At 24.7% G+C, this 16,227-nt stretch overlaps 1 protein-coding gene across 1 annotated transcript in view; it reads left to right on the top strand.

Annotated features, from left to right (window-relative positions):
- The window catches only part of LOC143023224 (uncharacterized), a 42,100-nt gene extending 27,529 nt beyond the window's left edge, over positions 1 to 14,571 (top strand). The window contains exon 3 of the mRNA XM_076181745.1: positions 14,463 to 14,571. Coding sequence (XP_076037860.1) covers positions 14,463 to 14,571 — 109 coding nt within the window. The remainder of the gene's footprint in view (positions 1 to 14,462) is intronic.
- Positions 14,572 to 16,227: the final 1,656 nt, after the last annotated feature.

The following is a 16,227-nucleotide window of genomic DNA, read 5'->3' as shown; positions in this document are numbered from 1 at the left end:
GCAGAAAGGGAACTTGTACACCTGACACAACATATGTGAGGTGCCCAGCTTTTTTCCTGGTCACCCACTTTGCATCCAAAGTACAGCTCATAAAGTTTCTTTACACGTTGAGTCAACTGTCTCTTGTATTGCCTTAATGTAACTGATCCAAAGTTATCTTTAACAGTATCTTTTAAACTTGTCTATCCTAGTATATTCTGAATTTGTCATTATTGGTGTATTAAAGCTTGTCAATTTTATGTTCTAAACCGTCATTATTAGTACACATTAGTTATCACTAACAATACTTTCTTAAGTGGTTTCGCATATTCGAAACTTTATACTAAACTTTATAGTAAATACTAAACATATCTTCTAAATAAATACTAAAATAATAAATACTAAACATATCTTACATTAAAGTTATCATTACTAGGTAATAATAATATGTTCCGAGTATATCATTATTCTAAACTTGTCATTATTAGTATATTAGTACATATTAGAGTTATCATTAGTAGTGTCTTCTAAACATGTCATTGTTAGTATATTCAAAACTAATTATTATTATAGTTTTATAGTATTATAGTTATAGTATTATAGTTATAGTTATAGTATTATAGTTATCATTAATAGCAACATCTACTATACTATTATTAGTATTTTCTAAACCTTGCATTATTGATATATTTCAAACGTGACATTATTACTACACATTAACGTTATCATTAATGTAACCTTCTAAACATATCATTATTAAAATATTGTAAAGCTGTGATTATTAGTACACATTAGTTATTCTAAATCTGTGATTATTGGTACATATTAAAGTTATCATTCGTTTTATCTTCCGTATATGCCATTATTAGTATATTCCAATTGTGTCATTATTAGTTAGAGTTAATACACTAAAAATAGCATTTTTGTAATATACAAGTAAAGATAAGTTCAGAAGGTACCTCAATGATAACTTTAATGTGTAATAATATAAACAGTCTTATATACTAATAAGGGTAAGTTTAGAAGGTACTATAATTGATAACGTTAACTTGTACTAATAACGACAAGCTAAGAATATACTAATAATGCCAAGTTTAGAAGGTACTATTAAGGATAACTTTAATGTTTATTAATAGTGATAAGTTTAGTATATACTATTAATGAGAAGTTTAGAATATAAAAATAATGACAAGTTTGATAAGCACTATTAAAGATAAAATCTATGTGAAATGATAATGAAAAGTTTAGAATATGACAAGTTTACATGTTAATGAAAAAATTAATTTATAATAAAATGGGAAATTTAGAAAAAACGTATAGCGTTTAGCAGGTACTATTAGTAAAATCTTTAATGTATACTAATAATTACTTTAATGAGTACTGATAGTGAAAAATTTACAAAATACTTATGACATGTTTAGAATATACTTTTAATGATAACTTTAATATGTACTAATAGTAACAAGTTTAGCATATACTAAGAATAACATGTTCAGTCGGAACTATTGATGATAACTTTAATAGGAGAAGTTTAGAATATATTAATAATGAATATTGTCGATAGTACTATTAATGATATATACAATGTGTACCAATAATCAATATTTTAGAAAATGATATTTATAATAAAATTTTTAGAAGGTTCTATTAAATATCTTTGATATATACTAATATTGAATAATTTGATTTGTACTAATACTAACATACTAACAATAACAACTATAGAATATCATAATGTGTATTAATAAGGAGAAATTTATAATATTCTAATTATGACAAGTTTAGAAGGTATTATTAATGATAACTTTAATGTGTACTAGTAATAAGTTTATAATATACTAATAATGACAAATTTAGAATATGCTAGTAATGGCAATTTTGTAATATACAAATATGTCAACTTTAGAAGGTATTATTAATAACAGCTAATCATACAGGTACAGTTAATGATAACTTTTAATATGTACTATTTATGAAAGTTGAGAATATACTATTATGGGTAAGTTTATAATATACTAATAATGACAAGTTTAGAAAGTACTATTAAGGGTAAGTTTAATGTATAGTACTTGACAGGGCATTTCATAGGTCTCAACGTGCCAAACGGGGTAACAAGTACGCCATAAAAAAAATGCGAGAAAAATCATTAAATAAAAAAAAACTTAACATGCTTCGGGATGTTAAAGTTCATTGTACCAAGTTATCTATTCGAGAGTTTCACAGAAAGGTACTTGCTTTTAATAAAGCATTGCGGGAGTTGACGATTTCCAATATTCCGAAGAAATGTTTGACAAGTTAGAATTATTCCTAGAAAATATCGAAAAAAGAGCTACTGAGAAATTTATGCAACACTACTTTGCTGGATATGGGGAGTTTGTAAAAAACGATGGAAAACCTGATCATAGAAATGATTAGATGAACTATCTTGACAGGGCATTTCATAGGTCTCAACGTGCCAAACGGGGTAACAAGTACGCCATCAAAAAAGTGCGAGAAAAATCATTAAATCAAAGAAAACTTAACATGCTTCGGGAAGCTAAGGAGAAGGCGAAGCAAAGAGAAGAACGAAAAAATAAAGAAAAAAAAATAAGAAGAACGAAAAATTAAGAAGGACAAAGAATTGGCAGCCAAAAAAGCTAAGAGCGGAAAAGAGAGCACAAGAAAAACAGGTGGTGTATATTAGCGTGGACACCGCCGTTGAAGATAACATGGACATTCAGGCATCCGTCTATAATGCGCTAAATTCACCATCGCTTCCTCTACATGAGTTAAAAGTTAAAATTTGTAGTGTTCTTATGATTATGAGGAATATAATTCCACCCAAGTTGTGTAATGGCACTCGAATAATCGTTACAAATCTTCAGAAAAACATAATAGTGGGTACATTTTTAGGTGGAAGCTTTAATGTGACAAGTTTACAATATACTGATAATGCAAGGCACAGTTAATGATAACTTTTATGTGTACTAATAATGGAAACTTAAAAGATACTAATAATGGCAAGTTTGTAATATACTAATAATGACTAGTTTAAAAGATGTATTGATAATGCATTTAACTTTGACAAGTTTAGAAGGTATTATTGATAAGAACTTTAATGTGTAATAATAATCAGAAGTTTACAATATACTAATAAAAAAGAGGTTTAGAAGGAACATGTATAACTACTAATAATGGAAAGAATTAAGAATTTAGAATATACTAATAATAATAAGTTTAGAAGGTACTAATAATGATAACGTTAATATGAACTAATAATGACAAGTTTAGAATATATAAAGAAAATCTAGGATTAATAATGAAAAAAATTAGAATATACTAATACTGACAACAAAAACAAGATTAGAAGGTATTTTTAAAGATAACATTAATGTGTAGTAATCATGAGAATTTTAGAATATACATTAGTATATTCTAAAAGAGTGTGAAAATACAATTAATATATTTATTGTGTACTAATAATGACAAATATAGAAGATACCTATAACGACATGTTGAAAAGGAACTATTAATGATAACTTAAATGTGTACTAATAAAAACAAGTTTGGAATATATATTCTAAAGTTGTTTTTATTAGTGCAGATTAAAGTTTAGTAGTGATAAGTTTTTAACGATAATGATAACTTTAATTTGTAATAAGTTTAGAATATACTAATAATTACAAGTTAAAAGGATACTGTTAATGATTAGTGTATAAGATACTCAATAACTTTAATTTTCACTAATAATAAGTTTAGAACACACTAATAATGCCAGGTTTAGTAAATACTAATAATGATAACTTTAATGTGTAATAAAGTAATAATAATAATAAGTTTAGAATATACTAATAATTACAAGTTAAAAGGATACTGTTAATGATTAGTGTATAAGGTACTATTAATAACTTTAATTTTCACTAATAATGCCAGGTTTAGAAGATTATAGAAGATTATAGAACATGCTAATAATGATCATATTAAAGATACTATTAATGAGAACTTTAAAGTATACTATTAATGACAAGTTTAGAATATACTAATAATGAAATTTTAGAATATTTTATTAATGATAAATTTAAAGTGTACCAATAGTGGCAACGTTAGAATATGCAAGTACATGTTGAGAAAGTACTATTAAGGATAACTCTAATATGTACTCATAATCACATGTTTAGAATATACTAATATCGATAAGTTTAGAAGGTACTATTAATGATAACTTTAATATGCACTAATAATGGCAATTGTAGAGGATACTGATCACAAATATTAGAAAATATGAAAGTTGAATATACTATTAATGACATGTTTAGAATATACTAGTTTAAATTATGATAATGACAAAGTTAGAATAATGGCAACTTTAGCATATTGCTAGGCTTATAATATACTAATGATAACGTCCTATTAATGATAAATTTCATATGATATATTATGACAAGTTTTCAACATACTAATAATGACAAGTTTAGATGTGTACTAATAACGAAATAATTAGAATATTCTAGTAATGACAGGTTTAGAAGATACTATTAATGTTGATTAATATTGACGAGTTTAGAATATACTAAGAATTATTAGAATATACTAATAATGGCATGTTTAGAATATACTAATGATGACAAGTTTAGAAGGTAATATTTGTGAAAACCCCAAAGTTTGCTAATAACAACAAATTTAGAAGTGTGCGATTAATGATAAATTTTATTTGCACAAATAATGACAAATTTAGAATGTGGTAATAATCGGTACTTTTAATGACTTTATTGTGTTGTCAAGATTAGAATATAATAGTAATAATAATTTTAATGTATATTGATATTGACAAGATTAAAATATTCCCTTAGCAATATCTTTAACATGTACGATTAAAGAAAGTTTAGAATAATGACATTATGACAAGTTTAATGTGTCATAATGTCATATTCAAAAGGTACAATTAATTGAAACTTTAATGTGTACTAATAATGAAAAGTTTAGAGTTTTTGAATAGTGACTAACAATAACAGGTTTAGAATGCACTAATAATGATTACTAATTAATGTTTGAATTATACTAATAATGACAAGTTGAAAAGGAATTATCAATGATAACTTTAATATGTTCTAGTAATGATAAGTTTAAAATATACGATTAATGACACTTTTTTAGGTACAACTAATAAAAAATTTAATGACAAGTTAAGATTATGGTATTAACGAGTGCTATTAATGACAAGTTTAGGATATACCAATAACGACAAGATCAGAAGATTCTTTTAATAATAACTTAAATATGTAGTAAGAGTGACAACTATAGAATATACAAGTTTATACACGTTTGGAAGCTACTTATAATGTGTACTAATTATGAAAGTTGAGAATATACTATTATATAATATAATAACTTAACTATGTAGTAAGAGTGACAACTATAGAATATACAAGTTTATACAAGTTTGGAAGCTACTTATAATGTGTACTAATTATGAAAGTTGAGAATATACTATTATGGGTAAGTTTGTAATATACTAATAATGACAAGTTTAGAAAGTACTGTTAATGGTAAGTTTAATGTATATGGAACATACTAATAATAAGTTTACAAGATACTGTTGATGATAACTAATACTAATAATGATAATTATAGAACATACTAATAATGATCAGATTAAGGATACTATTAATGATAATTTTAATTGTACTATTAATGACAATTTTAAAATATACTAATAATGAAATTTAAAGAATATTCTATTAATGACAAGCTTAGAATATGAAAGTACTATTAATGATAACTCTAATAGTGACAAGCTTAGAATATGAACGTACTATTAATGATAACTCTAATATGTACTCATAATCACATGTTTAGAATATACTAATAAGGACAAGTTTAAAAGGTACTATTAATGATAACTGAATCTAATATCGACATGTTTAAGATATAGCAATAATCATAAACTGAAAAGATCCTATTAATGATAACTTATATATGAATTAATAATGGCACGTAATAATGATAAGTTTAGAAGGTACTGTTAATGAAATACAAGTAATAAAACGTTTAGAATAAAAGATAATGAAAAGTTTAGAAGAATGTAATACTCACATGTTTAAAATATAGCAATAATGATAAGTTTAAAGGATCCTATTAATGATAACTTAAATATGTACAAATAATGACACGTAATAATGAGAAGTTTAGAAAGTACTGTTAATGAAAACTTTCATGTGTACTAATAATTAAAGTTTAGAATATGCTAATAATATCAAGTTGAGAAGTTACTATAACTGTTAACTATAATAAAATAATAATTACAAGTTTAGAAGGTACTATTAGTGATGAATCTAATGTGTTCTAAAAATGACAAGCTTAGAATATACTAATATATAGGTTCTGAAGGCACTGTTAATGAGTGCTAATAATGAGAATTTTAGAATATACCAATAGTGATAAGTTTAGAAGGTACTAATAAAAAAACTTTAATTCGTTTTATTAATGAAAGTTGATCATATAACGATAATAGCAACTTTTTAAAAATGAAAATTTCCTGTCTACTAATTATGATAAGTTTAGAATATACAAATAGTAACTGGTTTAGAAGGAACTATTACTGATAGCTATAAGGTATTCTAAAAATGACAAGTTATAATATACTAATAATGGCATGTTTAGAATATACCTACATTGAGAAGTTTAGAAAGTACTATTAATGAAAACTTTAATGTGTAATAATAATGAAAAGTTTAGAATATACTAACAATGGCAAGTACTGCTAACATTAAAATGAGAAGTTTAGAATGCAGTATTGATGATAACTTTAGTGTCTACGTGATTAGAATATACTAATAATGACAAGCTTACAATGTACCATTAAGGACAATTTTAATGTGTCCTAATAATGACAAATTTAAAAGGTACTACTAATAGTAACTTTAATGTTTATTAATAATTAAGAATATACTCACAATTATAAGTTTAGAAGGTGCTATCAGATATAACTTTAATATGAACAAATAAGGACAAGTTTAGAACATACTAATAATGACAAATTTAGACCGTTCTATGAATAAATAATGTCATGTTTAGAAGTTACTATTAATGATGACTTTAATGAGCACTAATAACATGTTTAGAATATACTAATAATGAGAAGTTTAGAAGGTACGATCAATTATAACTTTAAAGTACTAATAAGGAGAAGTTTAGAATGTACTAAATGACAGACTTAGACGGATCTACTAATGATATATTAATTTGTACAAATCACAAATTTAATCACAAATCACAAATTTAAAATGTACTATTGATGACAAGGTTAGAATATTTTAAGAACGATAATTTTAAGAAGAGGTTTACAATATCCAAATAATGAAAAATTAGGAAGGTATTTTTAATGATAACTTTAATGTCTACTAACAATGACAAGTTTAGAATATAGTAATAATGACAAATTTAGAATATACTATTAATGATTACCTACATGTTTATAATATACTAATGATGTCAAGTTACTGTTAAGGTAGAAGGTACTGTTAACGTGTACTAATAATACTAGACTATACAAATAATGACAAGTTTAGAAGATACTACTACTAATAGCTTTAATATGTATGGACATTGACAAGTTTATAAAATACTAATAAAGAAAAGTTAAAAAACAGCAACAAATGACATGTTTAGAAGGTTATATTAATGATAACGTTAATGTGTAATGACACGTTTGAATTATATTAATAATGCAAAGTTTAGAAAATATCAATGTTTTGTTTTGAATAAACTAACACTACTACTTTAACATGTACTAATACTCACAAGTTTAGAATATAGCAATAATGACAAGTTTAGAAAAATGATAAACTTTGGAATATATTAGTTTTGCCAAGTTTAGAATATACCAATAATGATAAGTATACGAGGTCCTAATAGTTTTAACATGTACTAATAATGAAAAGTTTAGAAGGTATTTCTAATGATTACTTTAATGTGTACTAATAATGACAAGTTAAGAATATACTGATAATGACAATTTTAGAATATACTATTAATGATTAATTTAATGTGTACTAATATGGCAAGTTTATACTATACTAATGATAATAACGTTAATGTGTACTGATAATGACAAGTTTAGAATATACTAATAATGATGTTTAGAAGGTACTGTTAACGTGTACTAATAATACAAGTTTAGGAGATACTACTAATAATAGTTTTAATATGTATCAATAACGACAAGTTTATATTATAAAAATAAAGAAAAGTTTAGAATACACTAATACTGACAAGTTTGGAAGGTGTTATGATTGATATGTATAATGTGTACTAATAATGAATATTTTATAATATACCAACAATAACGAATCAAGGTGTCCTAATAATGACAAAATTAGAATATACTAATAACGACATGTATAGAAGAAATGCACTAATAACCACAGGTTTAGAATGTATATACAATTAAAAGTTTAGAATCTACTAAGATTGACAGGTTTAGAAGATACTCCTCAAGATAACTTTGACGTGTAGAAATAATGACAAGTGTGGAATATACTAATAATGATAAGTTTAGAAGGTTCTAGTAATGATAACTTCATTTTGTACTATTATTAGTACATATAAGTTTACAAGGTACTATTAATGATAACTTTAATGTGTATTAATAAGTATATGTTTCGAACATGTTAATTTTAGAAATTACTAATGACAACTTTAGAAGGTAATATATATCATAACTTTAATTTGTACTAATAATGACCAGAACGTACTAATGACAAATTTAGAATGTACTATAAATGAAAACTTTGATGTCCTCTAATAACTAATGTTTGAAAAATACTAATATTGAAAAGTTTAAAGGCACTTTTAATGATAACTTTAATGTGTACCAATAATCACAAGTTTACAATTTTGTAATAATGACAAGTTTTGGAGGTTATATTAATGTGTAGTAATAATGACACGTTTGAATCATATTAATAATGCAAAGTTTAGAAAATTCTCGAAATAGCAATATCAGAAGTTGCTATTAATGATAAATATAATAGTTTTGAATAACCTAACAATATCATGTTTAGAAGACACTGATAAATTGGTAACTTTAACATGTATACTCACAAGTTTAGAATATACCACTAATGACAAGTTTAGAATAATGATAAATTATAGTTATCATTAATAGCAACTTCTACTATGCTATTGTTAGTATTTTCTAAACCTTGCATTAATAGTATATTTTAAACGTGTCATTATTACTACACATTAACGTTATCCTTAATGTAACCTTCTAAACATGTCATTACTAATAATATTCTAATTATGACAAGTTTAGAAGGTATTATTAATGATAATTTTAACGTGTTTCGAATATACTAATAATGACAAGTTTAGAAGGTACTATTACATGATAACTTTAATGTGCACTAATAATGACAACTTTAGAATATGCTGGTAATGACAATTTTGTAATATTACGGTTAGATTTAATATGTGCTAATGTGGTAATAATGACAAATTTGGAATACACTAAAAATAGCATTTTTGTAATATATAAAAGATAGGTTCAGAAGGTACCTTAATGACAACTTTTAGAAAGCACTATTAATGATAACTTTAATGTGTACTAACATAAACAAAGTACTATTTACTAATAAGGGTAAGTTTAAAAGGTACTATAATTAATAACGTTAACTTGTACTCATAAAGACAAGCTTAGAATATACTAATAATGCCAAGTTTAGAAGGTACTATTAAGGATAACTTTAATGTCTACTAATAGTGGTAAGTTTAGTATATTCTATTAATGTGAAGTTTCGAAAGCACTATTAGAGATAAATCTATGTGAAATGATAATGAAAAGTTTAGAATATGACAAGTTTACATGTTAATGAAAAATTGATTTATAACATCATGGAAAATTGACAAAAAACGGATAGTGTTTAACAGGTACTATTAATAAAAATTTTAATGTGTACTAATGATTACTTACATGAGTACTAATAGTGAAAAGTTTACAAAATACTAGTAATGATATGATAATGATAACTTTAATATGCACTATTAGTAACAAGTTTAGAATATACTAAGTTTACATGTTAATGAAAAATTGATTTATAACATCATGGAAAATTGACAAAAAACGGATAGTGTTTAACAGGTACTATTAATAAAATCTTTAATGTATACTAATGATTACTTAAATGAGTACTAATAGTGAAAACTTTACAAAATACTAGTAATGATATGATAATGATAACTTTAATATGCACTATTAGTAACAAGTTTAGAATATACTAAGAATAACATGTACAAGTTTAGAAGGTATTATCAATAATAGCTTTAATGTGACAAGTTTACAATATACTTATAATGCAAGGTTAATGATAACTTTTATGTGTACTAATAATGGAAAGATTAAAAGATACTAATAATGGCAAGTTTGTAATATACTAATAATGACTTGTTTTAAAGATATATTAATAATGCAAAGTTTATTATTAATAATAAATTTAATGTGTACTAATAATCAGAGGTTTAGAAGGTACAGGTATGTGTACTAATAATGGAAAGATTAGAATGTACCAATAATTACAAGTTTAAAGAGTGTTCAAGACAAATTTAATTTGTACTAATAATAAGTAAGTTTGTAATACACTAATAAAGACAAGTTTAGAATGCACTCTAATGAATTTAATGTGTACTAATGATAAAAAGTTTAGAATATGGTAATGATAACAATTTTAGAAGGTACTATTGAGATCTTTAATGTGTACTAATAGTGACAAGTTTAGAATATAGTAATAATGAGAAATTTAGAAGGCACTATCATTGACAACTTTAGAATGCGCTAATAATGAAAAGTTTGGAAAATATTATCAATGATTACGTTAATGTTATATTAATAAATACAAACAAATAAAAAACTACAAATATATATATATATATATATATATATATATATATATATATATATACAGAACAAATATATATAATAGTAACTTTAAAGTGAACTAATAATGACATATTTAGAGTATACTAATATTAAGTTTAGGATAAACAAATAAAGGCCGGGTAGGTACTATTAATGGTAACTTTAATGTGTACCAATAATGAGATGGCTAGAATATACTGTAAATGACAATTTTATAAAGAACTATTAATGATAACCTTAAAGTTTAGAATATACTAGTAATGACAAGTTTAGAAAGTACTATTAATGATAACTTTAGAGTGTACTAATACTGTAGAGTTTATAATATACAAATAATAAAAAATTAGGAATAAAAAATAATGACAAGTAAACTAATATTTACATGTTTAAAATATAGCAATAACTATCATTTTAAAAGATCCTATTAAATGATATCTTTAATGTTTACTATAATGGCACGCAATAATAAGAAGTTTAGAAGGTACTGTTAAGTTTAGAATATACTAATAATAACAAGTTGAGATGTTACTATAATTGTTAACTATAATATGTGCTAATAATGGATTTAGAATATACTAATAATAATAAATTTAGAAGGTACTAATAACATTAATATGAACTAATAATGACAAGTTTAGAATATACAAAGAAAATTCAGAAGGTACTATAAGAAGCGATATTGAAAAAAATAGAATATACAAGTTTAGAATATAACAATAAAAACAAGATTAGAATGTATTTTTAAAGATACCATTAATGCGTACTAATAATGAGAATTTTAGAATATACTATTAATGAAGGGTGTGAAAATACAATTTATATCTTGATCGTGTACTAATAATGACTAATATAGAATATTCTTATGACGACTGTTAATGATAACTTTAATGTATACTAATAAAAACAAGTTTAGAATATATTTTAGCAGTGACAATTTTTTAACGATAATGATAAATTTAATGTGTAATAATATTGACAAGTTTAGAATATACTAATAATTAAAAGTTAAAAGGGTACTTATATTGATTAGTGTAGAAGCTACTATTAACGACTTTAATTTTCATTAAAAATAAGTTTAGGTTTAGAAAATACTAATATAAACAAGATGAGTAGGTACTATTAATGATAGATTTAATGTGTACTAATAATGTCAAACCTGGAATATAGTAATAATGAAAAGATTAGAAGATACCATTAATAATGAGTTTTGAATATATTAGAATATACTATTATATATATTAGAAGAATATATTAGAAGAATATATTAAAAGATTATTAATAATGAGTTTTGAATATACTGATAACGACATCTTTAGAATACTGTTAGTGATAAGTTTGGAAGGTACTATTAATGACTTTAATTTTTACTATTGATAAGTTTAGAACATAATAATAATGACAAGTTTAGAATGTTTAGAATATACTAGTTTAAACTTTAACATATACTAATATTGCCAAGTTTAGAATATACTAATAATGATAACTTTAGAACGTCCTATTAATGATAAAATTGATATGAAGTATTAATGACAAGTTTAGAATATACCAATGAAGACATGTTTAGAATATACAGAAGTTTAGAAAGTACTATTAATGATAACTTTAATGTGTCCTAATAATGAAAAGTATTAAACATTCTAATGATGACAAGTTTAAAAGGTACTATTAATGATATCTTTGATGTGTACTTACAATGACAAGTTTACAATGACAGGTTTAGAAGATACTACAAAATTAACTAATAATGACGAGTTTAGAAGGTACTACTAATTACTTTATTTTTTACTAATGATAAGTTTACAACATACTAATAATGTTAAGTTTCGAATGTACTAATAAAAACAAGATTAGAAGGTACTTTTAATGATAAATTTAATGTGTACTAATAATGGCAAATTTGGTATATACTAATAATAATAATTAGGATATACTATTAATGCTAAGTTTACTAATAATAACAACGAGTTTTGAATATACTAATAATAATATGTTCAGAATATACTAGTTTGAATTATAATATGATACTGACAACATTAACATATACTAAAATTGCCAGACTTAGAATATACTAATGATAACGTCCTATTAATGATAAATTTGGTATGAACTAATAATGACAAGTTTAGAACATACTAATAATGAGAAGTTGATGACACATTTAGAATATACCAATATTGACATGTATAATGAGAAGTCTAGAAAGTACTATTAATGATAACTTTAATGTGTACTAAAAATGAAAAGTATAGAACACTAATGGGGACAGGTTTAAAGGGTACTATTAATGATATCTTATAATGACAAGTTTAGAACACTATAATAATGACAGATTTAGAAGATAGTATTTAGAATACTATTTAGAATAATTATTAGAATATACTAATAATGACATGTTTAGAATATACTAATGATGACAAGTTTAGAAGGTAATATTTATGATAACTTCATTGTTTACTAATAATAACAAGTGTGCGATTAATGATAAATTTTATTTGCACAAATAATGTCAAATTTAGAATGTGGTAATAATCGGTACTTTTGATCATTTTATTGTGTTGTAATAATGTCAAGATTAGAATATAATAGTAATGATAACTTTAATGTATATTGATACTGATAAGATTAAGATTCTCTCAGCAATATCTTTAACGTGTACTACTAAAGAAAGTTTAGAATATACTAATGATTACAAGTTTAATGTGTCATAATGTCATATTTAATTGAAACTTTAATGTGTACTAATAAGGAAAAGTTTAGAGTTTTTGAATAATGACTAATAATAACAAGTTTAGAATACACTAATAATGATTACTAATTAATGTTTGAATTATACTAATAATGACAAGTTGAAAAGGAATTATCAATGATAACTTTAATATGTTCTAGTAATGACAAGTTTAGAATATACGATTAATGACACTTTTAGGTACTTCTTATAAAAACTTTAATGTGTACTAATAATGACATATTAAGATTATGGTATTAATGACGCAACATAAACAACGAACCATTGTGCAAGTGTGACCCTCCTACGGTGATTAATGAGCATAAGGGTACTCACGGACCTGTAGCGAAGGATCCCGGATCCAAAAGAAACAATAGTCCCCTTGTGCGCAAAGACGTTAGCAACTAGAAGTGCGCGCGAAGGTGCCAATGGACCTGCAGCGGAGGAATACGAAAACCGGTGCCCCCACCGACCGAGGTTAAGGGGCACGCTCGCCAAACCCAGACGACAACGTAGAGCCAATATATATCTGCTCACAGTGTTGTGTAGAATTAAGATTTAGGTAGAAACTTTTGTGAGCCCTCTCCACACAGAAAATAAAGAAAGATGATGATAGATGTGAAGTTGGGCAAGTAGAAATAAGATAAGTTAATTAAATTACATGTCGGCACCTGTGCCATGGCACCGGTGTCACGCGGCCTGTGTATATAAGAAAGGGAGCGGTGGTCCTTAGGCCCACTCTCGTTCCAGCGCCGCTCCCTGTACTCACTCTCCATTTTTGGTAAGAGATATTTTTATATTTTGTACTGTGCTCAAATATTATTCATTGTTGTTCCGTTACCGTCTTTACTTATCCCCGTGTAGAGAAGGAATATCCAAAAACGAGGCTGTGTTCGAATCTAAAATTCTGGATTGTAGGAACTACTCGAATCATAGTCTCGATTCGACGTATCAACTCAAATACGGAGCCTAGATTCGTGACACTAGTCATTATTAGTACACATTAAAGCTTGTCAATATTTGTATGTTCTAAACCCCAATTATTTGTACACATTAAAGTTATCATTAACAATATTTTCTAAAGTTGCCATTGTTCTTATATTCGAAACATATCAGTATTAGTATATACTAAACATATTTTCTTTGGTATTCTAAACTTGTCGTTATTAGTACACATGTAATTTATAATTATTAGGACCTTAAGAACTTATCATTATTAGTATATTCTAAACTTGGCAATACTAATATATTCCAAAGTTTATCATTATTCTATACTTATTATACTTATCATTATCTATACTTATCATTATTCTATACTTATTATATATATATTCTAACATTATTAGTATATTCTAAATTTGTCATTATTAGTATATTCTACACTTGTCATTAGTACACATTAAAGCTTGTCAATATTTGTATGTTCTAAAACATCATTATTAGTACACATTGAATTTATTATTAACAATACTTTTTTAGATTTGTCATTGTTCGTATATTCGAAACATATCAGTATTAGTTAATACTATCATATCTTCTTTATTATTGTAAACTTGTCCTTATTACTACACATTAAAGTTATCATTATTAGGACCTTGTAAGCTTATCATTATTAGTATATTCTAAACTTGGCAATATTCCAAAGTTTATAATTATTTAAAACTTGTCATTATTAGTATATTCTAAAAATGTGAGTTAAAGTTATCATTATTACTGGCTCCTTAACATGACATTATTAGCTTTTTTTTCAAAACTAATCATTGTTAGTACGTATTATAGTTATCATTAATAGTAACTTCTAATCATGCTATTATTAGTGTTTACTAAACTATGCATTATTAATATAATTCGAACGTGTCATTATTGCTACACATTAACATTATCATTGATATAACCTTTTAAACTTTAAATTACTACAATATTGTAAACATGTGATAATTAGTACATATTAGCCATTATTAGTATATACCAAACATTGGTTATTAGAAGACATTAAAGTTTTTATTTATAATACATTCTAAGTTTGTCATTATTAGTACGTTCTAAACTTGTCATTATTAGTACAAATTATAGTTATCATATATAAAACATTCTAAAGTTGTCATTTATAGTCATTTCTAAACTTGCCATTATCAATATATTCTAAACTTTTACACATTAAAGTTATCATAAATATTATCTTCTATGCTTATCATTAGTATATTCTAATTGTCATTATTCTAAACTTGTGATTCTTAGTATATTCTGAGCTCGTTATTATTGGTACATACTAAATTTTTCATTAATAATACCTTCTAAATTTGTTATTATTGGTGTATTCTAAACTTGTTACAAGTATATTCTAAACCTGACATTATTAGCATATTCTAAATTTGTCATTATTGGTATATTCAACACTTGTCATTATTAGTACCCATTAAAGCTTATTCTAAACCCTCATTATTAGTACACATTAGTTATCACTGACAATACTTTCTTAAGTTGTCATTGTTCGTAAATTCGAAACATCACTATTAGTATAATATTGTGAATTTGATTAGTATACATTGAAGTTATCATTACTAGGACCTTGTATATAACTTGATAATATAATATATTCCGAGTTTATCATTATCCTAAACTTATTATT

The sequence above is a fragment of the Oratosquilla oratoria genome, unplaced genomic scaffold (assembly GCF_046742065.1).
Source record: "Oratosquilla oratoria isolate Oo_2021 unplaced genomic scaffold, ASM4674206v1 SCAFFOLD45, whole genome shotgun sequence".
NCBI classification, from domain to species: domain Eukaryota; kingdom Metazoa; phylum Arthropoda; class Malacostraca; order Stomatopoda; family Squillidae; genus Oratosquilla; species Oratosquilla oratoria.
This window is presented reverse-complemented; position numbering and strand designations above follow the sequence as displayed.